Source organism: Oryctolagus cuniculus, chromosome X, assembly GCF_051225735.1.
Source record: "Oryctolagus cuniculus isolate XC-2025 breed Fujian yellow rabbit chromosome X, ASM5122573v1, whole genome shotgun sequence".
Classification (NCBI taxonomy): Eukaryota; Metazoa; Chordata; class Mammalia; order Lagomorpha; family Leporidae; genus Oryctolagus; species Oryctolagus cuniculus.
The window spans coordinates 84,955,047-84,981,322 of record NC_142888.1 but is presented as its reverse complement, the minus strand read 5'-3'; the positions used below and the strand labels follow the sequence as shown (position 1 = coordinate 84,981,322).

At 40.3% G+C, this 26,276-nt stretch overlaps 1 protein-coding gene across 7 annotated transcripts in view; it reads left to right on the top strand.

The window, feature by feature from the left end:
• Positions 1–25,328, top strand: part of MID2 (midline 2) — a 102,277-nt gene extending 76,949 nt beyond the window's left edge. For 4 of the 7 annotated variants that reach the window (XM_070067449.2, XM_070067452.2, XM_070067447.2 and 1 more), the window contains 5 exons: positions 7,370–7,497; positions 8,599–8,832; positions 17,493–17,654; positions 19,509–19,716; positions 20,449–25,328. In XM_070067449.2, coding sequence (XP_069923550.1) covers positions 7,370–7,497; positions 8,599–8,832; positions 17,493–17,654; positions 19,509–19,716; positions 20,449–20,851 — 1,135 coding nt within the window. In that variant the 3' untranslated portion in view covers positions 20,852–25,328. The remainder of the gene's footprint in view (positions 1–7,369; positions 7,498–8,598; positions 8,833–17,492; positions 17,655–19,508; positions 19,717–20,448) is intronic. The other 3 variants (XM_070067451.2, XM_070067450.2, XM_070067448.2) reach the window with 1 other exon arrangement.
• The last annotated feature ends 948 nt before the right edge of the window (positions 25,329–26,276 follow it).

The window sequence follows — 26,276 nt, the reverse complement described above, 5'->3', positions numbered from 1 at the left end:
CCAGTGTCCTATGAATCATGAGATTTTCCAGTTTAGCTGGTGGAAACAGACATAATTCCTGTCTCTACATGAGCACCAAGGACTGTTCACGCTAATCTTTTTGGGTGATTTTTTCCCCAAGCACTGAATGGTTTCCTCAGATGCATTGATCAGATGATCAGATGATGTATTGATCAGTATTCTGTTGAATACTAGAGGGAAAACCTCTGAAGGTCTCTGTAATTCTCGCTGTGCAGCTCTCTCTGGTACACTGCCGTGTGAATGCCTCCCTGGATTCTCACGCCGTCTTATTTAGCCTCCCTGGATTCTCACCCCTGTCTTATTAATTTTAGGGAGTTCATCAGGTTCTGCCTGAAGTTCCCCTTCCTGTACAATTTTATTCTCTTAAATATTTGGAATAAATTCTCCCAGAGTTTCTTAAGAAAGAAGACACGGGAAGTAAATTGTTGAGAACATTTTCTGATAAAATTAGATTAATGTTCATACTTGATAGGTTAGAAATAAATTTCTCTTGTAATTTTGGAGGCATGGCTCCATTATTTCCTGACTTTCAATGTTGTGTAAAGTTCATTTCCACTTTGCTTCCTTACCCTTTTAATATGTCTTACACTTTAAACTCTAGAAGCTTTAAAAAATTGGGGTGGGAGGGCCGGCGCCGCGGCTCACTAGGCTAATCCTCCGCCTAGCGGCGCCGGCACACCAGGTTCTAGTCCCGGTCGGGGCGCTGGATTCTGTCCCGGTTGCCCCTCTTCCAGGCCAGCTCTCTGCGGTGGCCCGGGAGTGCAGTGGAGGATGGCCCAGGTGCTTGGGCCCTGCACCCCATGGGAGACCAGGAAAAGCACCTGGCTCCTGGCTCCTGCCATCGGATCAGCGCGGTGCGCCGGCCGCAGCGCGGCGGCCATTGGAGGGTGAACCAACGGCAAAGGAAGACCTTTCTCTCTGTCTCTCTCTCTCACTGTCCACTCTGCCTGTCAAAAAAAAAAATTGGGGTGGGAATTGTGCACAGCGGGTGAAGCCACCACTTGGGACACCCACATCCTATATTGGAGTGTTGGTTCAAGTCCTGGCTCCTCCACTGCTGAGCTGGCTTCCTGCTATATGCTAGGAAAAGACAGCAGGTGAGGATCTAAGTGCTTGTGCCTCTGCCACCTGTATGGTAGACACAGATGGAGTTCTGGGCACCTGGCTTTGGTTTGGTCCAACCCTGTCTGTTGCAGCCATTTGAAGAGTGGATCAGTGGATAGAAGATCCTCTCTCTCTCTCTCTCTCTCTCACACACACACACACACACTGTCATATTGTCTTTCAAATAAATAAATACTTTAAAAATTAATATTTAGATTGGTAAATCATAATTGTATGCAGTAGCAGGGTACAATGTGATGTTTGATATATGCATACAACGCAGAATGATTAAATCAAGTGGATTAATATATCCATTACCTTGCTTACTTATTTTTTGTGGTGAAACATTCGAAATTTACTCCTAGATTTTAAAAAATATACAATATGTTATTGTTATTTTTTTATTTGACAGATAGAGTTAGACAGTGAGAGAGAGAGAGAGACAGAGAGAAAGGTCTTCCCTCCGTTGGTTCATCCCCTAAATGGCTGCCACGGCTGGAGCTATGCAGATCCGAAGCCAGGAGCCAGGTGCTTCCTCCTGGTCTCCCATGCAGGTGCAGGGGCCCAAGCACCTGGGCCATCCTCTACTGCCTTCCCAAGCCACAGCAGAGAGCTGGACTGGAAGAAGATCAACCGGGACTAGAACCCGGCGCTCATATGGGATGCCGGCGCTGCAGGTGGAGGATTAACCAAGTGAGCCATGGTGCCAGCCCCCAATATATTATTTTTGACTATTTTCGTACTGCTATGTAAGATATCAAAAATGTACTCCTCTTAACTGAAGCTTTGTACCCTTTGACCAAAAACCCCCCATTCGCTTCCTCCCCTCCCCATCCTTTGGCAACCACTATTTTACTCTTTACTTACATGCATTTGACTTCTTAGATTCTACACAGAATGAGATCATACAGTATTTGTCCTTCTGTGCCTGACTTATTTCGCTTAGCATAATGTCCTCCAGGTTCATCCATGTTGTTGCAAATGGCAAGATTTCCTTCTTTTAAAGACTGAATAGGATTCCACCATGTATATATTCCACATTTACCCATTCATCCACTGATGGACACTTAGGTTCTTTCCATATCTTGGTTGTTGTGAACAGTGCTGTAATGAATATGGGAATACAGAAAGCTCTTCTATTAATTGAGTTCAGTTTCTTTGGGTATATACCTATTAGTGGGATTGCTGCATCATACAGTGGTTTTACTTTTAGTTTCTGGAGGACCCTCCATACTGTTTTCTATAATGGCTCTATTAATTTATATTTTTCATCCAGTCTTTCTCCTGAAATTTTAAGTTCAGCTTTCATATTTTTATTTAGAAGAGCTCATTCTTGATCTTCATTTCTCTTTTAGCATTCTATTCTTGTTTTGTGGATACAAACTGTCTTCCTGGAAATATTATTTTGAAGTTTTCTTTTAACCTCTACATTGACTTGCTTTTCTCCTAGTTTCATTTTTCTGTTGCTGTGTTTTTGTTACTGTCACTCTCTAAGTGTCTGGTAAGATTTTGGCTGCTTGTTTGAATTTAAGCTCTAAAAGGTGTATGGATGCTATGACAGGAGGTGAGGGCAGTTTGTTGCTTGGTGAACTTTGCTATAGGATTATAAGGCAGAATGCCAGCTTTTTATGCAAGACCCCCAGGTTCAGTTCTGTGGGTTTTTGCTGTTGGGTCAGTTTCACTTGGAAGGAATCCTCCAATCTGCTTTTGGTGAGAGATGAGAATATAAGTTTGGCTGCCAGCATTCCGGGAGCCAAGCAGGGAAAGAGAGCAGAGAATTTTAAAATTGCTTTTGGGATAATGTCAAAGCTCTGCAGAAAGTCAATCTCACATCTGCTGCCAGGATGAGGAAAGGGCAGTCTCTGGTTTAGTGGATCTGGGGGTCTAAGTGCTCCTTATGCTAATTTTCAGCTTTCTGTGGCACTCAGTCAGCCTGATGTTGTTGGCTTTCTCTGGTCTGTTGTTGGTTACCACATAACATCCCCTTATAGCTTCCAAACATTTGTTGACAATCTCTTACTCACTGGCATCTCTTTTTCCATTCTCTTAGTTTTTGTGGGCTTATGACATTTTATTCTTTGTCATTTCAGAGGGATTTCCTGAAAGCAGAGCTAAAACATATATTTAAACCACTGTATTTAATTGTCTTGACACACACCCAACCTTCTGAAATATTTTCCTCCAAAATGGCATCACTGAAAATATTCTTTCCAAAGTCATCAAATGAATGCCTTCTTGGTAAATATAATAGACATTCTTTGATTCATCTCATTTGATTTCTCAGTAGCATTTGTCCCTTCTGACCACTTTGACTTGAAATTTCTAGCTTCCATGAGCACTACTGGTTTTCTTTCCACCTATAAAAATTTTTTTTGCCTTTGTGAGCAACTCTTCCTTGCTCTATTCCTGTAGTGCTGTTATTCTTCCTGATTCAGTCTTAAGCTTTTCTGCTGTCTCACTACACATTCTCCTTGTTACAAAACCATTAGCTCCTAGGACTTCAATTACTATCTGAATGCTGATTATTCCCAACTGTCTAATCTTCTTTTCATGGGCTCAGATATAGCCTATGCATAGGTGGACTACATGGCTATTTATCTAGTATGATTTGAAAATCATCTACTCAATCTAAATATCTTTCTTACTAGTCTCCCACAGGTTCTGAAACTGCTCCTCATTGTATTGTGTTAAAGCATCATGGCTTTAGTTAAAATGAAATTTTAGCCAGGAGAGCTATATCCTTTCCCTTACATTATATTATCCCTAATAGATATAAGGCCTTGGCAGAGTGCAACAAGATAGCAAAAACTGAGGCCAGCATTGTGGAGTAGCCGCTAAAGCTGCTGCCTGCCACATAGGCATCCTATATGGATGCCGGTTTGTGTCCTGGCTGCTCCACTTCCGATCCAGCTCCCTGCTAATGGCCTGAGAAAAGCAGTGAAAGATGGCCCAAGTGCCTGGACCCCTGCACCCATGTTAGGAGACCTGGATGAAACTCCTGGCTCCTGGTTTTGGCCTGGCCAAGCCCCAGCCACTGCAACCATCTGGGGAGTCGTCCAGTGGATGAACGATCTCTCTCTCTCTCTCTCTGTAACTCTTTCAAATTAATAAATAAATCTTTTTTGCTTCAAAAAAGAAACAGAGACATAAGCAAACATATATATATATATCACAGCATCATTTTTAACTCTGTTATTTAATTTCTTAATCTTGTAGCCACTGTTAACATTGGTGAATATAGTATTCCAATAGTTGTATATATTTAACAAACATAAGGTCATGCCATATGTGTGCTGTATTATATTCTATATTTAAAACTCAATGTGTCATGAATTTCCACCCATGATATTGGGTATTATTGTAAAACCTGATTTCATGACACTCCATCTTTTGATGTACAATATATTACCTAGCTAAGTCTCCATTGTGAGATAATTAGGTTACATGTGATGTGTTGACTGCCCTTGTAGTTGTATCTATGCATGTGTCTCAATGAGCTCCTTAGTAAAAATGTTATAAAGTAGAACTATGGGATCATACAAGATAATTATCTTTAAGCTGTTTTTATATTTAACATTAAATGGGCCTCCAAAATGTATACCATTTTTATCCTAAAAAATGTAGGTATTATTTAATATAGGTATTAAAAGCTTCTATATGATTATTATGTGTAATCTAAATGTCATCTCATTGTTTTTAATAGTTCTTTGATTTATCATGTAGTTGGACTTTTTAATATGTTTTTTGACCACTTGTTTACATATTTTGTGATTTAACTCTTTTCATTTCGTCTGCACTCCTGTTACCAATTTCCTTTCTGCTCCTTCCTAGACACCTTAAACTCCGGTGTGCCTAACTGCAGTTTTGACCCTTTCCAGTCCATCCACTTCAGCTGTGGTACCCTTCTTAGAACATGAATATATCATAAACATGTCACTTCTCTACTTAATCTCCAGTGGCTCCACTGCTTTTAGGATAAAATGCAAAGTTTGCCGTTTGCACTACAAGGCCCTTATGACTTTGTCTCGTTCTCCAGCCTCCAGCCAAGAAAGGACACACACACACACACACACACACACACACACTCACACACTCACACAGTCTTTGCTTGGTTAACTCCTACTCATTGTGTAGGTTATTGCTTAACATTAACTTCCTCTTGGATTTCCCTTAGCTCCCAAGTCCCTGCCGGCTGACTCTTGGGTATGCTCTACTCCCTCTACAGCAGCATTTACATTGCCTGTTTAATGTCTGTGAACTGTGAGCGCTGTGAGGGCAAGGGCTATGAAGGCAAGCACCACAACAAATTGGTTCTCCCTGTTTATTTCCAGTTCCTAGCACAAGGCCTATCTTATTAGTTGTCCTAAATAAATATTGAATGAATAGAGGGATAGATGGATGGATGGTTGGATGGATGGATGGATGAAAAAAAAGATTAGGGAGGTCTGGAAGAAATTTTATGAGCCAACTTTCTGGCTTGACTATTTCCCTAAAGAGGTCATTCATTGTCTCCTTACTTGCCAAATCCTAGAAGACTGGCTATTCAAAATGAGGCCTGAAGATTATACTGAGATTGTCTTTCACTTATTTATATTGGCTTGCAGTTTATTCCTGAAACATCTCTATTTTCAGAAGTAGCCAAGAGATATTGTTTGTAGATGTGTGGCAGGGTTTACATACTTGATCACATGTATTTTTCAACTCTTCATCCTCACAACTAGGTTACCAGGAAAGTTCCCTCTCTAGTCTTCCTCATTCAGTGCTTCTTCCTTCCATTCTAACTTGCATATTGTCGCCAAGTTGATCTTTCTTTTCATCCTATTATTTGAATTCTCAGGGATCTTCACTGACTGATTCAGAAGATGTGGCATAGGACTTAAACACGTATATTTTAGTAAAAGCTCTTCCAGATAATTTTGATATGTAACCATGTTGAGGAATGGCTGAACTATGTAAAATACATCTCATTTTTTTAAAAAAAGGAGCAGTGTAATTGATTGAATATATAGAGTTTAGAATTAGATGGACATGGTTTCAATTATATTTCTTATCCTTAATAGTTTTGTGATCTTGGGAAATTTATTTAGCCTTTTAATGTGTCTACTTTTTCATTTGCAAAAATGGAAATAATGTCTAATATACAGGGTTGTGGTAAGGGGTAAAATAGATAATGTGTGGCCGGCGCTGTGGCATAGCAGGTAAAGCCACCATCTGCAGTGCCAGCATCCCATATGGGCACCGGTTCGCATCCCGGCCACTCACTTACAATCCAGCTCTCTGCTAATGCTCCTGGGGAAACAATAGAAGATGGCCCAAGTGCTTGGGCCCCTGTACCCACGTGTGGGACCCAGAAGAGGCTTCTGGCTTCAGATTGGCTCAGCTCCAGCTGTTGTGGCCATCTGGGGAGTAAACCTGCAGATGGAAGACCTCTCTCTGCCTCTGACTCTCTTTTAACTCTGCCTTTTAAATAAAGAAATAAATCTTTTAAAAAAAGTAGATAATTATGTAAAGTGCATCCACAGTACCTTGTATATACTAAACACTCATTAAATGATAGAAGTTATGTTGTTATTGGTAGTCATGCAGTTATTCATTCAACATTTACTTATTCACTATATGTTCAATACTGTGTTAGGGATCATGGAAGACATAAGACATAGGAAATACGACCATTGCTCTTGAGACTCTTAGAATTAGTTGGAGGAGAGAAAATTATGATAGCATTGTACAGTTAAAGAATAATAAAATGAAATATATATATATATATATAAAATGAGTGATCAAATCAAGGATAGTATTTAGAGGAAGGTGTTAATCCAGCATGCTAGCTCATTGATTAGCATAAAAAATAGAGAGGGAGAAAAAAATCACTCAAACTGGGAGAAAAAAACATTCAAACTGCTCTTCCCAAGCCTTCAGAGGTCTAGTTTTGATGCTGCCTGCCAGATGGAAAATGATGCAGAGGGGAAAAAATCCTGTATTTACTTCTTAAAATTAAGACAGGATGGAGGGGTGTGTTTGAGGGGTGAACATATGTGAACAAATATGGTATAATTCTTAATTGGTTCCTTACGGTTAAAATCTAGATTGTTCCATTAGAAAAGCACAAATATGATATTTTCACTTAGTGAATCAAGTCTTGCAAGTCATTTCTTTTCACCTTGTTAAACTAGAAATCAAACACAGGATGAAGGTGCAAACTTATTTTGATGTATATTGATGTATTCTTTTTTTTCTTTTTCAGGGTTGCTATGGCAACTGCATCTTCTCAAGTTCTGATTCCAGACATCAATTTTAATGATGCCTTTGAAAACTTTGCTTTAGATTTTTCCAGAGAAAAGAAACTGCTGGAGGGGCTAGACTATTTAACAGGTGTGAAAATACTATGCTTTCCTTCCTATTTTGCTTATTTCTTTTTGGTGTACTTTTACTTTGAAATAACATGAAATGGATAATATTTATAATAAAATGTTCTTATAATCTTTAAGATGATATAATTACCATTTTAGATAGAGTACATTTTAGTTCATGTATCAGAAGAAAACGATGAGTCATCCACTATTTCTAGGATTAGAAAGATTATACTATTCATACTTAAGAGTAAGCCACAGAAATTGCTGATGAATTTCTCCATATGAGTCTATCAGTAATGTGCCATTCTTGCTCTAAGAGGGCAGTCAGGTGACAGTGAGGGACTATTACAGAATGCCCCACATGGTATAGGTACTACCTATAGGGTTTTAAGGAAACTTAGAAATTAGCTTAGAAAAAAAAAAGGTAAGAAATATCTGCCTTGAAGACAATGTTGGGAAATGAAGGATGCAACTAGTCTGTTTACAAAAAAGGTGACTACCTTCAGAATTACATAATGATCACTTACTGAGGAAAACTACACATAATAATTTTATGTTTGTAGCTATTTTATTAATTTATTAACATAGTTATCCTATATGAAACACCTAGTTTATGCCAGACACTGTTATATTAATTTTATATCATTAATCCTCACAACAAATTTTGAAGATAATTATCATTCCCATCATACAGATGATAGAACTCATATTAATTTGTACCTGGCTACATTGTCATTTATATATTTATTATATATAATAATCTTTCTTGCAATAAAAAGAAGTAGATAGAAGGACATATAATGAGAAAATCATAGGACACTGTGCTCTGATAGCTATATAAATGTTTATACAGGGAGACGAGACAACTGGGGCAATCATTGTAGTAACTTAGTCTTATATGTTTGTCTAGGCTGTTTTTGCCATGGAAACAACAATTGTTTTGGGGAGCCTGAGGTCTCAGCACTTTGCTTCAGTATGCATGGTCTATGAAATCTAAAGCTTCTCTGTTAAGAAAAAAACCTCTCCAAAAATATTGAATTATACAGGAATGCTAATGATTGTTAAAATTCCGGAAAAGAGAGCTTGCTTTCCTTACCTTCGTTTCCACCTTTTCTTGCAGCCCCAAACCCACCATCTATCCGAGAGGAACTCTGTACTGCCTCCCATGACACCATTACAGTCCACTGGATCTCGGATGATGAGTTCAGCATCAGCTCCTATGAGCTTCAGTACACCATATTCACTGGCCAGGCTAACTTCATCAGTAAGTCATGGTGTAGTTGGGGCCTGTGGCCAGAGATAAGGAAATGTAAGGAAGCAGTAAGCTGCTCAAGATTGGCCGGGGCGCCACGAGGCAAGTGTTTGTAAGACATGTTAGGTTGTTCAGTACAGTGTTTCATAGACAGTGCAAGCTCTCCCGGGCATTGCAGACAGTACTGATGGGTGACAAGCAAGTTGTGTATTCCCTTCCTGGGAACTCACTGGGGACACTTTGTTTCTGTAATCTTAGCTTTTCCTCAGTTAACCTGTGTCACTCTACTCTCCCAAGGAGAGCCTAACTCAGTGTTTGTTTCTAGATAGCAAAGCCGCCATCATTGCTGGTTCTGTGTGTGTGAACATCCCTGTCTCTGACTCCTCTTTCACTTCATTATCATGGTAAAATATGTTGTGTTCAAAGACTATCACTTCCTTTACTGTTCACATTTGTATCAGTGGATATGGTGACATGCCTCCTGCCTCTGTCACTCTTCCCTTTACTCCTTCTCCCTTTCCACCAAGAATGACCCCAAGTATAAAAATGTTTCAGTGGACCACAAAATGAAAGATGCTAATAAAGCTCACATGCTATGGTTTCCCTTTCTGGTAAATTGGAGCAAGACAAGGCAAAGTAAGAACTTGATTCATCGAGTGCCAGTCAAGAGGGTTTGAGCTGAAAGTCCCCCTCGCTGTGCTGGGGGACAAATAGAAATGAAAGCAGAACTGAAGTTGGATTCAAGACTGGAACTGATTCTCACTCTATGGTTGGATCAGCATAGATGCAAATTAGTGTTTTCTTTTACCTTTGTGTTTGTGTTTTTATGTCTAACTTCATAGGCCAGCAAGAGAGAAGTTTTGTCCAACTAAATCCTCCTGGTATACTTCCTTTTCCTGTATTGTGACAACTCTGGGGCAAAATTCTGTTTTGTGACATTAGTTGGATGGGAAGATGACAGAACATTTTGGGGTCAAACTCTACAAAACACTTGCCTCGTGCAGCTCCAGCCTAAGCCACTTGGCCTATAGAACTGTGTTCCTGAGTGTTTCTTCAGATTCTGAAGTCAAACTCTAAGGCCTCACCAATGTTCTTTTCTCTACTTGTCTCTCCTGCTCTGGAAAAACCTTAGAGTCAGAAACTATGCTTCTCCTTCCTGATTCAGGGAGAGCCGTCATCTCCAAGGAGAGCAAGTACAAGAAATGACAGAGATCTAAAGGCTGTCACCTATGTTTTCAAGGCTATAAATAGTCTTTTGTAAAGAAAAGCTTCAAGGATAATTCTTAATAGTGACAGGATTATAGAAGTTTAGAATTGGAATAGAACTCAAAACTCATCTAGTCTCTTCTTGCCTTCCGCCAGACATTAGTAGATAATCGTCCTGCCTCTGCTTGGACATTTCCAGTTATGGGGAGCTCACTTCCAACAAAAAAAATCCCATTCAGTTGCCATGCATCTGTATATAATTGCCAGTGCTTCCTTGTAAGAGGTTTAACTCGTCCTCTTAGTAAATAAGAATGACAGTAATAATTTACAGGTTTATTATACTCTGCTAGTTGTAAACACACCCGTATATACTATCTCACTTAATCCTTATAAGTTCTTAGTTTTATGAAACAGGCTATATTAATTCTGTTTTATAGATGAAGAAACTGAGGCTCAAATCAAATGAGTTGCCCAAGAACATAGGGCTGCAAAACGATGGACTCATGTTTGGAATCCAAGTCTGCCAGACTTCCAGTTTAATCCTCCTCACATTGAATCACAGCTACCAGTAGTCCTAGTTCTTGCCTTCTGTTCCTCATGAACAAACCTAGTCCATCTCGCACACAGGAGGCTCTCAGATAATTTTAGGTAGCGCATATGTCCTTCTTAAAATGTTCTCTTTTTAGACATCCGCAGTTCTTTTAATTGCTGCTCATATGGCATAGTTTTCAGACCCTTTACTATCCTGATATGTTTTTTATGGAAACACTCCTGTTTGTCAAAGTGCTTTATAAAATATGCTGTCAAAAAAGTGAATACAGGGGCAGTCATTTATCCTTGTGGTTAATACACCCACGTCCTATATTGGAGTATCTTAGTTCAATATCTGGCTGCAGCTCCTGACTACAACTTCCTGCTAATGCAGACCCTAGGAGGCAGTGGTAATGTCTCAGGTAGCTGGGTTCTTGCTAACCACATGAGAGAGCTGAATTGGATTCCCAGCTCCTGGCTCTGACCTCGCCCTGTCCCTCCATTATGGACATTTGGAAAGTGAACCAGTAGTTGAGAGAGCTTGTGCGCTCTCTCTCTCTCTCTCTCTGCTGCTGAAGTAAATAAAAATTTTTAAAAAGTGAGCACAATACTCCAAAAGTAGTCTGACTGTTGCAGAGGACAGCCAAATTATTTCTCCTATACAATAGCCCATGCTCCCTTTCCCTGTATCTTTTTTTTTTTTTGGCAGCCACATAGACTACTGACTGTTTATTGAGTATATAATGAATTGAAATCCCTATGTATTCCAATTCCTGCTCTTATACAATTGTCTAAAACTGAGATGCAATACACTGAATTTATCCCTAATACACTTTATCTAGTTGGCTTTAAGTCATTATTCTGGCATGCCAAAATCCTTTTGGATATAGAATCAACCTTCCAATATATTTTCTTTACTCCCCAGGCTGCCTTGTATGTCCTCCTCTAATCATTGAGAGAAAAGTCCAGTAGGACAGGACCAAGAGCATAGCCCTGAAGTATAATTTCAGATGCCAATAGAAAGTTATTTCACTAGGAGTAAATACTTAATGAAGATTCAGAGTCCCATTCCTACCTGCCAGTCTGGCCTACCTCTGTTCACTGTACCCCAGTTCTGAAAGCTACTGTCATTTGAGGATTTTTCACATTTTTTATCCAGAAATCTCTGTCTTTGTTGACCAGAATTAAGTCTAGAAACGTTGCTCCCCCAATTTTCAACTTTCTCCCTTCATTTTTTAACTTTCTTCCCACATCTGAGATTTGAAATGATCACAACCAATAATGTTTCAGATGGTGCTGATAGCTGAAAGAGAATTCCAACAGTTGTTTGTCTTCCTGATTAATGTATTATCTTTTCTCTGTTTCAATTTTTGTGTTTTGCATTATGAAAGCATTAGATATAACTCCTTTTTGTCCGATAGTCGGTAACATAACACCACAATGACTTAACTTCTATTTCCCCTCCTTTCATTCCCATGCAAATGCTGTGCACCACACATTGACCCTCAGGTTCATGGATTACTGTATTGTGGTCTTTCCCTTTTGAATCAGAAGTATACTTTCACTACCATAATTCAAACATGAAGTTTCATTTCACCAAGTCTCAGTGATTCAAAGGGGATCATATTTTTTTTTTTTGACAGGCAGAGTGGACAGTGAGAGAGAGACACAGAGAGAAAGGTCTTCCTTTGTCGTTGGTTCACCCTCCAATGGCCGCCGCGGCCGGCGCACTGCGGCCAGCACACTGCGGCCAGCACACCACACTGATCCGATGGCAGGAGCCAGGTACTTATCCTGGTCTCCCATGGGGTGCAGGGCCCAAGGACTTGAGCCATCCTCCACTGCACTCCAGGGCCACAGCAGAGAGCTGGCCTGGAAGAGGGGCAACCGGGACAGAATCCGGCGCCCCGACCGGGACTAGAACCCGGTGAGCCGGCGCCGCAAGGCGGAGGATTAGCCTAGTGAGCCACGGCGCTGGCTGGATCATATATTTTTACCTTATTAGATTTAGAAATGACTACAAAATTGTAGAAAATATGTTAAAGCTAGCACAAAGAGCACTCACATATTACTCTTTACCAAGATTTCACCTATTGTTAATATTTTGCCATAGTTCCTTTCTAATTTTCTAATATTTTCAATCTCCATGTGTTTAGGAATCCTTTGAGAGTAAATGGCATACATCATGGCCTTTAATTCTAAATACTTCAGTGTATGGTTCCTAAAAATAAGGAAATTCTCTTATATAACCACAGTAGTTATCAACTCCAAAAAATTCATCATCGATGCAATGCTTTTATCTAAACCATCATTCATATTCCAATTTTGCCAATTGATCCAGTAATATTCTTTATAACATATAAAGAACCCAGCATTGTTCTGTATAGTCTAAGATCATGTATTGCATTTAATTGTCATATCTCTTCAGAATTCTTTATTCTTGAACATTTCTTCAGCCCTTCTTTGTCTTAACTGGCTGACTTTTTTTAAAAGATTTGTGCATTTGTTTGAAAGGCAGAGATACAGAGAGAGGAGAAAGAGGAAAGAGAGAAAGAGAGAGAGATTGATCATCCATGCGTGGGTCCACTCCCCAAATGGCCACAATGGTCAGGGCTGGGCTGGGCCAAAGCTAGGAGCTCAGAGCTTCATCGCAGTCTCCCACGTGGGTGCAAATGCCCAAGAACTTGGGTCATCTTCCACTGCTTTCCCAGGTGCATTAGCAGGGAGCTGGATCAGAAGTCAGCAGTCAGTACTTGAACCAGCACCCATATGGGATACTGGCACTTCAGGCAGAGGCTTACCTTTCTATGCCACAGTGCCAGCCCCTTGACTTTTTTTAATTGCTTTTTTATTTCTTTATCATTATTTCGTTCCTTATGTTGGGTTTCTTTGGTGTTTTTCCTCACAACTATATTCAGATTATGCATTCACAGCTGGAACTCTGCGTAAGTGATGTTGTGTCCTTAGGGTGTGATATGTGGAGGTATATACTGTCCATTTGTTCATTGCTTATGCTAGCCTTGATCACCTGGTCAGGATGATGTCTGATTTCTTACTATATAGTTACTGTTTGTCCTTTTGCCACTAACAAGCAATTAATGTGGTGATACTTTCTAAGACTATGAAAATATCCTGCTTCTTCATTAAACCCATCTCACCCCATCTCCACCTCTGTTTTAGCATCACTTGATGATTCTTGTCTGATCCAATCTTTACTTTGACTGCAAAATGATATTCCCAGAACTCCCTTCCACATTTATAAGTTGGTACTAACATTCCACTTTAAGCATGAGCCCCACTCCCTGTTTCCCACTTGTTTATTTACTTATTAGTATGGACTTATAAATTCACTTTTTTCAATGGTTAATAATTCTTTACATCTCTGACTTATTTTGCTGCTCAAATTTTCCAGCTTTAGCCAGTTGTAGCCTTCTAAGGCTCTTATGATATTCTCCTGGGTCCTTATGATATTCTGCCACCATTCTTGTAAGCACTTCCTTACTTTCTGGCCTAACAAAATGGTATAGGCTACTTTTGACTTTATCCTGACTCAGGCCAAAATCAAACATTTTTCTAAGAAACCTTGGTTCCTTTTAGTGGCAGAATGGTATTTGAGACCAAGACCTATGTACTAGATGTATACACATACATCTATATATAAGTACACATATGAATATACACATAATATATATCATGAATACATAGTTTATATATGTGCACATATTTAAACATATTATATATATATATATATATATATATAAATAATGAGTTCAGAGGCCAGCATTGTAGCACAGTGGGTTAAGCTCCAACCTGTGATGCTAGCATCCCATATGGGTGCCGACTTGAGTCCTGGCTGCTCCACTTCTGATTCAGTTCCCTGCTAATATGCCAGGGAAAGTAGCAGCGGACAGCCCAAGTGCTTGGACTCTCTCTCTCTCCCTCCCTCTCCCTCTCCCTCTCCCTCTCCCTCTCCCTCTCCCTCTCCCTCTCCCTCTCCCTCTCCCTCTCCCTACCTGGCAAGTAAACAAAACATAAAAAAGAGAAATGGGGGCCGACACTGTGGCGTAGCGGGTAAAGCCTGCAGTGCCGCCTGCAGTGCTGGCATCCCATATGGGCGCCAATTCGAGTCCCAGTTGCTCCCATTCAGCTCTCTGCTATGGCCTGGGAAAGCAGTAGAAGGCAATCTAGGTCCCTGGGCCCCTGAACCCACGTGGGAAACCTAGAAAAAGCTCCTGGCTCCTGGCTTCAGATTGGCTCAGCTCCAGCCATTGTGGCCAGTTGATGAGTGAACCAGTGGATGAAAGACTTCTCTTTTTATCTTTGTCTCTCTCTCTCTCTCTGGCTCTGCTTCTTTTGTAACTCTGCCTTTCAAACAAAATAAATAAATCTTTAAAAAAAGAAATAAAAAGGAATCATGAGTTGATAATACCTTCAACTCCAATCCATTCCCATGTATTCTTTCTTGCCTTCCCTCATTGTGTATTACTAAGTTCCTTCTTCCTCATTGAGAACCTTGCTGCCAGCATCAGCACATTTACTCATTGCTAAATCCCATATGTCTACAATAATAGCAGAATTTCTTCACCAAATCCATTACAAAAACAAACTCCCAAAGCATTTGTTTGCAGTTCTCCTTTCATCCTCACTGCTTTGATGTGGTCATATTAATCATTTGAAATGCAGTTGGCTTCCTCTATTTCAGTTTCCCTTCAGTTTTGTTCCCACCTTTCCCATGCTTGTTGATTTCATTTTAATTTTTTGAGTTTGTAAGAAAACTACATTGTACTTTCTAAAGGGAAAGCTATACAAAAAAAGGTGTTTTTAGAGAAGTATCTTTCCTTCCGATATCTTTTTTTTAAGAGTTATTTATTTATTTGAAAGTCAGAGTTACACAGAGAGAGAAAGGAGAGGGAGAGAGAGAGAGAGAGAGAGAGAGAGAGAGAGAGGTCTTCCATCAGCCGTTTCACTCCCCAGCTGGCCACAATGGCCAGAGCTGCGCTGATCCGAAGCCAGGAGCCAAGAGCTTCTTCCAGGTCTCCCACACAGGTACAGGGGCCCAAGCACTTGGGCCATCTTCCACTGCTTTCCCAGGCCATAGCAGATAGCTGGATTGGAAGTGGAGCAGCCAGGACTAGAACCGTGCCATTATGGGATGCCTGCACTGGAGGAGGCGGCTTTACCAGCTATGCCACAGCGCCAGCCCCTCCTACATCCTTTTAATCCTGTTCCTTCAACACTATCCCTTGTAGGTCCCCAACGTCATTATTTTCTGGTTTATACTTGTTGTTTTGTAAATTCAAGCAAATATATGCATATTTTCTTATTTGCCTTTTTATTTCTCTCAGAAAAGTAGGATAGCATATATGTTCTTTTGCAGTTTCCTTTTTTCAGTTGCCACTATTTCCTGGAAGCCACTCTACATGTAGCCACTCCTAGAGATCATCTTCATTCCTCTTTTAGTGGCTGCATGGTGCTTCATTGTGAAGCTTGTTTTTACTGGTTTGTTTTTGTAGTGTTAGAAGTGTATGTGGAAGATCATGTACTTTTCACTTGGTATTAAAATTTCATGTGTAGTTTGTGATTCATACTGTGCAACAGTACATAGATAGACAAGGCCTTGAACATTTTTCCTGGCCCTTGTCTTTATTGTCTTTTCCTAAGAATTGTGAGACATCTTCACAAATTCTTCTTCTTTCTATAACGTATCTGTTTGACCACCATTGCTATTCTTTTTCTACTTTTAATTTAGGCTTTTTTCTACTTCTCTCAAGTTAACTATTAAACCCTTTTAATCAGATCTCTTGAAAAATACTCATGACTTTCTCTTTTCAATTTTCAACCTCACTAAATCCTTTACTAGAGCTGCATAGAAGTGATTAAATTCACTGATCATTTTCCTTGCCCTTTGCTTACTACCCTCTAGTAGAATTGTGATTAAAAAGTGGTAAATTGATTGAAGAGCAGATAATAAAAGAGGGAAGTCTAGATAAATCCACAGTTTAGAATGTCGGTCCCTCTTTTGATGCAAGCTAGCCAATTTGATGTTTTTAATTATGTTCATTATCCCCATTTAAGTTGATATTTCTCATCTAATGGCTTTTAAAAGCAGAAGCATAAATATCTGATCCCTTGGGAGAGACGAATGTTCCAGACAACAGTTTTTTTCCTGTAGCATCCAACACCAAATGAATACAGGAATCAGAACCAGAAAGGAGTAGAAATGTATAGTGTCAGAGTGAGGAGAAGATATCTTACTTTGTCTGCCATGTCATCTCCTTGGCTTTTCTGTGATGCTTTGGAGCACAGCCACTTGGGAAGTATTGGTGAGGATGGGATGGGAGAGTAGAATCATAAGCCCTGAAAGCTTCACTACCTTGCAGAGACAGAGCAAAATTGTTTTTTACCCCATAAATTGTGATGTAGTGGAGAGAATACTGGACTAGGATTAAAAGGTACCAGGGTTCTTTCAACACATCACCAACTTTCAGTGGGCCATGGGCAAGTCATTTTTCTTCTCTCAATCCTATCTTCCTGTTTGAAAAGTGAGGGAAATATGATGTGTAGGTACTTGTTTTGGCTCTGAGTTTTCATATTTCTGTGCTCTGCACAGGACTACCCCATCTGTACAAGGTCAGATTCAGCTCAAAGGAGTGGACATTTGGAATAAAGATCCATAGACTCTCTAAAGTGGTGGTTCAGTGATTCTGTACAAGTGGCCATTTCTATGTGATTTGGCAGAAATTTGAAGTAATCTAACTTTTACTAGTGGTTGCATTCAATTGCCAGAAATGAGGAGCCTGGCATAGGCCTAGCTCTGTGCGATAAAAAGAAAACTAAAAAGTGTAATCACAAGCCCTGGTTCATCTCATTATGTCTTTCAAAACACAAAACAATCCCCCCCCCCATAAAACAGAAACAAAATTAATTTTGTGGGCCGGGGTGCAGGTGCTTACAATGAATTTTCAGTGTGCCTTTCATTGTCTATTACCTGCTCATTAATGTCCTTGTCTTTCCCCACTTCACAGGCCTGTATAATTCAGTGGATAGCTGGATGATTGTGCCCAACATTAAACAGAATCATTACACAGTGCATGGACTCCAGAGCGGGACACGCTATATCTTCATTGTTAAAGCCATAAACCAAGCAGGCAGCCGGAACAGTGAACCTACCCGACTGAAAACAAACAGTACGTTGTGGTGATCCCAAAAGAAAAACCAGTTTTCCTCTCCAGGCCAGGAAATACATTTAACCTGAGCAGTCACCTCCAGCAGTGCATGAGAGTGGTGGCACTGGGTAGAGGAGCTTTACTGTTGCACTTTGTGCTTTGGGCAAGGGGTTGTTGATGCCCCCGGGAGATTTGTGAGCACGGAGATATTCTTAAGATAGATGGTAGCTTGGGAGGATGTTAGTGAAGCGTTTTTCTCTGCTTTCTGTCCCTGATGCTTGGGAGGAAATTAAAAGCAGATTTTTGTGATAATCTAGTAAAACTCCACTGTAGAAAAGCCATTTCTGTTAAGAATTCTTTGGATTTGCAAAGAGGAGAAAGGGCAACTTGGCTTAACAAATAGTATTTATTAGTAGCTTAAATAAATAGCATTGCTTTTTCTGTCTCTCTAAACAACAAGTTTGATGGTAGGCATTTCAAGGCTGGTGGGGGACAGCTCTGTCATTTTGTTAAAGATGTAGGCTCCTTCGTTTGTGCTTTGGTTTATTGCCACGTGGTCACAAGATGACCACTGCAGCCTTCAGTTGTCATATTTCCTTTTAAGACAGGAAAGAGGAAAGGGTCGGTATACACAATGGCTATTTCTTTTATTATGAAAGTAGAAACTTTCCCATTCTGTGATTTCTGCTTTTGTCTAACTAGCCACTCATACCAACAAGGGAGGCTGAGAGAAAGTATTTAGCTTTACTGGCCTCCATAGTGAAAGTGGGTATGAGAAAAAATTGGGAGGGGGTGTTGTATTAGCAATGTATTTTGTGTAATAAAGCTTTCACCGTACTCTACAACTGCCCCCCCCATAGCAATGCTCTTGACGTATAATTATAAGGAATTCTCTGTTGTGAATGATGCTACACAATAGATGTTTCCTCTGATTGTTGATGATGTGACAGTCACTCTAGCAAAGTTGTCCGATTATCTGTTGTTTTTACATCCCAATTTTAAGAGGGCAAAAAATGTGTCCTTTTGCTGACTTCTCAGTTTTTATTTTCTTCTGCCACGAGACAACAATTGCTTCATCATTGCCCCTTATTTTGTCTCACCTCAAACATCATCACACTTCTTCCCTTAAAATCTACCCAAATCCCAAGCCACTCCCTGAAGTAAAGCAAAATACCAAACATATTTGAGAACATGAGAATTTATGAGTTCCCTTGTAATTTGATACTATATGACTGGGGAGGGGAGGACAGCTTATTAGCACCCATATAATTAGAATATGAATTCCAGCAAAATGCTCATATGAGAGAGCCACAATTTTTCCCACAGTGGGAAAATAAATGCCTCCAGGAAGACCACTTTATGGGAGATTGACCTAAATTCTTGCCTTAAAAAAAATTTTTTTTGACAGGCAGAGTGGACAGTGAGAGAGAGAGACAGAGAGAAAGGTCTTCCTTTGCCGTTGGTTCACCCTCCAATGGCCACCGCGGCTGGTGCACCGCGCTGATCCAAAGGCAGGAGCCAGGTACTTATCCTGGTCTCCCATGTGGGTGCAGGGCCCAAGCACTTGGGCCATCCTCCACTGCACTCCCGGGCCACAGCAGAGAGCTGGCCTTGAAGAGGAGCAACCGGGACAGAATCCGGCACCCCGACCGGGACTAGAATGCGGCGTGCCAGCGTGCCGGCGCTGCAAGGTGGAGGATTAGCCTATTGAGCCGCTGCGCCGGCCCAAATTCTTGCCTTTCTAATGGAATCCAAGCAACAGCCAACTGGCACTGACCTAAGGATGACCTTATTGAGGTGCCCCTGGTAGTGAAGGTCCTGGAGAACAAAAGTTGAATTCTTAAATACTTCATGGTGTTTTTCTACTTTTTCTAGGCCAACCCTTTAAACTAGATCCCAAAATGACTCACAAGAAGTTGAAGATCTCCAATGATGGCCTGCAGATGGAGAAGGATGAGAGCTCGCTGAAGAAAAGCCATACCCCAGAGAGGTTTAGTGGCACAGGGTGCTATGGGGCAGCAGGAAATATATTCATTGACAGTGGCTGCCACTACTGGGAAGTTGTCATGGGTTCCTCAACATGGTGAGTGGACTCCTTTTTTTTTCATCTTCTTTTCTCTATCATTAGGTTCCTGGGAGGTTAAATTCTATAGCACAACCATAACACCAATGAGTCAAGGTTAAAAATTATTAAGTGGTGTGTGAGGAAAATCACTCCTAAAAAATTTTCCAGGCTTTTAAAAGTAAAATCATGGAAAATGTGACTGAGATAGAAGGTGGAAATAATTGCATCATTTTACCTGATACCTTTTTAAAAATTTTTTAAAGATTTATTTTTTATTTATTTGAAAGACAGAGTTACAGAGAGAAGGAGAGACAGAGAGAGAGGTCTTCCATCTGCTGGTTCACTCCCCAGATGGCCACAACGGCCAGAGCTGAGCCGATCCGAAGCCAGGAGCCAGCAGCTTCTTCTGGGTCTCCCACGCGGGTGCAGGGGCCAAAGGACTTGGGCCATCTTCTACTGCTTTCCCAGGCCACAGGCAGAGAGCTGGAAGGAAGTGGAGCAGCCGGGTCTAGAACCAGTGTCCATATGGGATGTAGGCACTTCAGGCCAGGGCGTTAACCTGCTGAACCACAGCACCAGCCCCTCTACTTGATACCTTTTTAAAGCTCTTGTTATATTAATATTCTGCATCTGCGTGTACATTATTTAAGGAAGAAGCATGAATTGTATTTCCTGTATATCCTCTCTGGTGTCTAGCACCAGTCAGATCATTCATGAACGTTTATTTCTCTTCTTTTGACTGTCCCACAGGTATGCAATTGGTATTGCCTACAAATCAGCTCCAAAGAATGAATGGATTGGCAAGAATGCCTCCTCGTGGGTCTTCTCTCGTTGTAATAGTAACTTCGTGGTGAGACATAACAACAAGGAAATGCTGGTGGATGTGCCCCCACAGTTGAAGCGCCTGGGTGTGCTCCTGGATTATGACAACAACATGCTGTCTTTCTATGATCCAGCTAACTCTCTTCATCTTCATACTTTTGATGTGACCTTCATTCTTCCAGTTTGTCCAACATTCACAATCTGGAACAAATCCCTCATGATACTGTCTGGCTTGCCTGCCCCAGATTTCATTGATTACCCTGAGCGGCAGGAATGCAACTGCAGGCCTCAAGAATCTCCCTATGTTTCTGGGGTGAAAGCTTGCCATTAAGTTTCAAGAGAGCGGATAATTTACTGGCTCTCCAATTCAGCAGTTCTTCCTCTCATAAACCTCAGTTAGTGCTCAATATATGAAATACAAAATAAAGTTCATTTGAAGCATCCAAAATAACTAGATATTGTAGATTTAATTTTGTGCATTAAAGCTTATATTTGAATTAATATATTGAGTTTCTCAGAACGAATAATCTGAGTAGTCTGGGTTCAAACCATGGAAGAAGAAATTTAGAGAATGTCTCTGTTGTCATTGGAAAATTAAAAATTCCCAGTGATTTCAGAGTATAAATGGTATTGGGAGGAATTAGAGTAATTCTAGGTAAATAATCAGAAAGATGCTCTGAACGAGGGGCTAGTCAGCCAGAAGTAAGGAGAATGGGAGGCCTTCTTAGTACTGGCCTCTTTGGCCATATAAAATGTTGAACCGTGTCAAACTATCACATATTGTATGTTGCTTTTGATGAAAACCTACAACCAAGGATTTGTTATAAGGAAACCATGAATGTGTATATATAACCTATAAAATTTACATAAACTTTTAAAGTTACTCATTTGAGTGAGAAATCAACTGGAAGGGAAAATAAATTGCAACATCCAATTTTGTCCCTTAAAGGAAATATTAAAATCAACCAACCTTTCTTCCCCGCCTTCCTTCCAGTTCTTCCTCCCTCATGCCACGCATGTATACATGAGCAATCATGACATAGTGAGATAGTGAGAAGAGCTCTAGGTGGGATTAGGAGAGATCTGGGGACAGTATTGCACAAGAGATACTACTGCTGGATAGAAAATTGATATAGACAGAAGGGGCTTATGTAGCACAATTTCTCTGATACTTCTTAATGGAGGAAGTCATCTAAATTGTTAAAAAAAAAACTGACAAAATATTTCAAAGAAATACTATTTTATTACTCTCAAATACATTCAATTGCCAGAATTGGACTAAAAAGTTGCATAGTGGAGTTTCTTTAGGAACCTGCTTTACTTAATCTGTAAGAGTGGAGTGTTAAGATGCAACAGCTATTTGCATATAAATATACTTGTCTTTTCAGATAAGCACTTTGGAAATGCTTAGAATGCCTGAGAACATTTTTTTTCCTTCAGTAGGTTAAAATAATCATTCCTTTACACTCTTGTTTGCATTATTCATTTGTTTAGCCAACCTTTCATGGCATATACAGACATAAACTTCATCCCAGTCTTCATCAGTGAAGTTAAAGGCAATCAAGCTAAGTGGTCTGTAATTTTGTCAGCTCAGTTGCAGGGACTGGCCATGTCAAGAACCAGAGCTTTCCCAGAGCTAAGTCTGCTTCAAGGAGTCTACTCCTTGGGAGTTGTGAAAATATTACTGTTGTATGATTCCAAAGTGGTGTCTGTAAGAACTCCCAAGGTTGCAGTCTTGCTTGAAACAGTGTCAGAACTTCTCTCCTTCTTCCTTTCCATCAGCTTGGTGGGTGCTCATTTATTAATTTGTTCAATAAACAATCAGAAGATATCACTACTGCCATGGGAGTGCGCATATTCATAAAACACGTTCCCAACTCTCAAACGGCTTATTATTCTGTAGAAGACATTATATAAGTCTCTCTCCCAGTAACAGTTGTATATTGTTTGTTCACTTATCATGGAAGGCAAGACTGACTGAGATATAAAAAGAAGGCACAAACTTACCTATCCAAGTAGCAAAGTCAGCGTTTTTTATTTTAAAGATTTTATGTCCTTACTGCTAATCAGGAAACGAGTAACCTCAGTAAGATTCAGCAGTGCTGGTAAATAGCTTGCTATAATGGAAAGCTCATAACCTTTGGATTAAAATGATCCTAGTTTCTCTGCCATTTACTAGTCATATGACCTAGGGCAAGTACTTCACCTCTCTGAGCCTGTTCCTCTTCTGTAAAGTAGTACTTCCTTCACAAGGCTGTTTCAGAGATTTTAAGATCGCATGTTTAAACTGCCTAGCACAGTGTCTGGCATTTACTAAGTGTGCCATTAATATTAATCTCCTCCCGTATTTAGCCCCCGTACGATATAGTGGCGCTTTAAAAATATCCTTCATTTTAAAGTTTCTTTCATTCCCCAGTTACCCTGGTCTCTCCACTTAGGGCATATCCCCAAATTCTTAAACATTCCTCCTTTCAGGAAGCTTTTCACTGACTCTTAGCATTCAGTTGAAGGCCCCAATTCCATAGAATTTGGCTTTTCACATCCTCATTGACTTCCCCAGCTTCATCTTTTGCCACTTTCCCCCTCAGCCTGGTTACTGAGTTTAACTATTTACACAAGTTGTTCTCTGGGCCTGGGGCAGAGACACTATTAACAATTTTAATGCTCAGATGAATCAATAGGCATTTTTTCCTAAATTCAGGGAATAGGGTGAAAATGCTATAAGTATGAAATACTCCACCTCTTCCCCAGGCCAGTTCCCTTTGCCTTGTCTTTGGCTCTCCAAAGTCATTCATTTATTTTTGGTTTTGTGTCATTTAGAGTTTAGTACCCTGAGACAAAGCTTGAATTTTCCCATCTTACTTTTGACCCTAGGCTGAGCTACATTTCCCTACTCCTGCCTCGCTCAACCAGATCAACTCTTGATCTGTTAGACTGGGTTATGTGTCCCTCTTCAAAGCTCCTATGGCACTCTGAGCATTCCTTTCTCAGCAATAATCACATTGTATAGTAGTTTGTTTCAAAGTGTGTTCTCAAACTACCTGTGTTAGCATTACTTTTGTTGTTTGTTAAAGCAATTGATTTCCGGACCCCACTCCTGATCTACTTAATTAGAATATCTAGGAGCATTGGTGGAAATTTACATGTTTTGACAAGTTCCTCAAGTGATTCCAATGCACACAAAAATTTAATGAGTACTAATCATCTTCTGTACTAGACTGAATTCCTTGAGGACCAGGACTGTTTCTTTTATCACAGTTGAAGTATTTTTAATACCCAGCACAGTGTCTGGATCAGAGTAGTTGCCTGGCTAATGTTTATTGAATGAATGTATAGATGAATGAAAAATCAAGATTCCCCTCTTGTACTCTGATGTCCACAGTGCTGTTTGTTATTTCCTGGGCAGAAAAGCTTGGTTACTTCTCCATTCGGGCTGTATTGTCATTATTTTGCAGATGTACTAGATGTACTAGGGCTTATATATGTAATTGAGCATTGTCCTCCTCAAAAATTCATTGGCAGTTTTTGTCTTAGGGAATTACCTTTACAGTATGTGGCATCTTTCTTTTCAACATTTCAAACTTTGTTTTTTGAAGTTAAATATAAGTTTTGCATATAGCCAGCAATCACTCAGAGCCAAGTCTACTGAAAGAAGTGTGTAATTAAATTGGATTTGGGGTAAGCAATGAAGTTTGACTCTCAAGTCCCAACTTTTGAGCCACATAATGACGAATGATTTCCAAGATGTAACATGGTGGTAAAGTACTCAGTGGGGAGGTGATAAGTCCCAGATAATTACTTCCATGAACTTAAGACTTCCATAGAATACTGGCAGTGTCAGAGACCTTAGGAGAAGTCATTGGTTACCTCTAGCTAAGCCCAGCTGGACAAAGGGAACAGGACTGATATTTAAAATCTTCAAGGAAGGTGACTCCATAAGACTTTGTTGGTTTTGTTTTGTGTTTTGTGTGTTTTTTCTTTACTCAGTCTATTCTCCACAACTCTTTCCGTTAGAAACGTGTTTTCTGTCTGCAATTTATGCTTGTTTCTACTTTTTATATTGTCTTATTGAAGAAAGCACAAAATAGTCAAAAATAAAGTTACACTTGTTTTGAGAATATGAAAGAAATTTTAATGCCATATTGAAGTGAGTAAGTATTTGTAAGTAAGAATGACTGCATCTGGATGTGTTTTTATCATGTAACTCCATTGTATAACTTTGGGTGCAGTGAGATTCAGATGGCAGCAAAATCACCTATGTATGCTTTTTAGCTATAACACACTAGGTGAATTTTTTAAGCTTCCATGGTTTACATATTTATATATGACTACTTGGATGGATCAATCCCTGGATGGACTTTTGAATCAGCTCAAATATTTGATACCCTTTCTTCCAAGGAACAGAGAATGTAAGGCAGGTAATTAAGATCCACTCCCATACTTATTTCTAGCTCCTGAAGCCAATTGCAGCCTTGGAGCCACTGAACTGTATTTGGCTGTGTCTTACAGGTCAGATGGACTAATTGCCATAGGGTCAGACAAAATTGCCTCTTAATGGTGGGGTCTGCCAACTTCAGACATATGCTATGTTGTTGTTATTGATTAGAATATTTATTAGATTATTGTTGGACTATTTTTTATCAAATGCTTTACCCCAGGCCTGTTTGTACTGGGAGCTCTGGACCAGTAGTGTCTCTCCTAGTGACGGAAATTTGAACATCTGCAGATTACACAGCCTCATCCCTCTCTAAATTACCCCAGCCCATCCAAATGCTATATTATGAATTAAATAAATATATATATATGAATTCATGAGTTCCTGGTTGTCTCTTGCTGGAGTTTAATTGGGGAGGTCTAAAAGGAAGCTGGCCATGGGTTACTGGGATTGGGTAGGTGACTTGAGAGAAATTAATTACCATATAAAGAAACCTGTACAAAGAGAGTCCAAGGTATCTGGAACTTACAATTTAGTTCTGAAGACTTTGGCTTTAAGAAGCAGGATACAATCAAGAAGACGAAAGAATAAAGGTTTAAGGCCCAAGGAAACATGACACATTCAGTTCCAGGGATTGAAACAAAGTGAGAATTAAGGAAGAATAAATAAAATCCTAGTACTGGAACCTGCTGATTATGTTCAAGAGTAGTTATAGAAGCCAATGAGCTGACTTATTGTTAAATGCCTCTAAGAGGAGTCTGGGAGGGTTAGGAGGTTCCTCGGAGCTGGGGTTCAGCAAATCTTAGAGTTGTGATTGCACTTAGATTAAAAGGGTCATGCAATGTGAAGTAAAGCAAGACCATCAAGGGTAGTAACTAGAGGAGTGCATTGAAAGGTCATCACAGGGCCGACGCCGCGGCTCACTAGGCTAATCTTCCGCCTTGCGGCGCCGGCACACCGGGTTCTAGTCCCGGTCGGGGTGCCGGATTCTGTCCCGGTTGCCCCTCTTCCAGGCCAGCTCTCTGCTGTGGCCAGGGAGTGCAGTGGAGGATGGCCCAAGTGCTTGGGCCCTGCACCCCATGGGAGACCAGGATAAGTACCTGGCTCCTGCCATCGGATCAGCGCGGTGCGCCGGCCTCAGCGCGCCGGCCATTGGAGGGTGAACCAATGGCAAAAGGAAGACCTTTATCTCTGTCTCTCTCTCTCACTGTCCACTCTGCCTGTCAAAAAATAAAAAAAAAGAAAGGTCATCACAGCAAAGGCCTACAGGAACTATAGCCCACAGGCAATGGGATTAAACTACAAAGGAAAGAAGACCTTG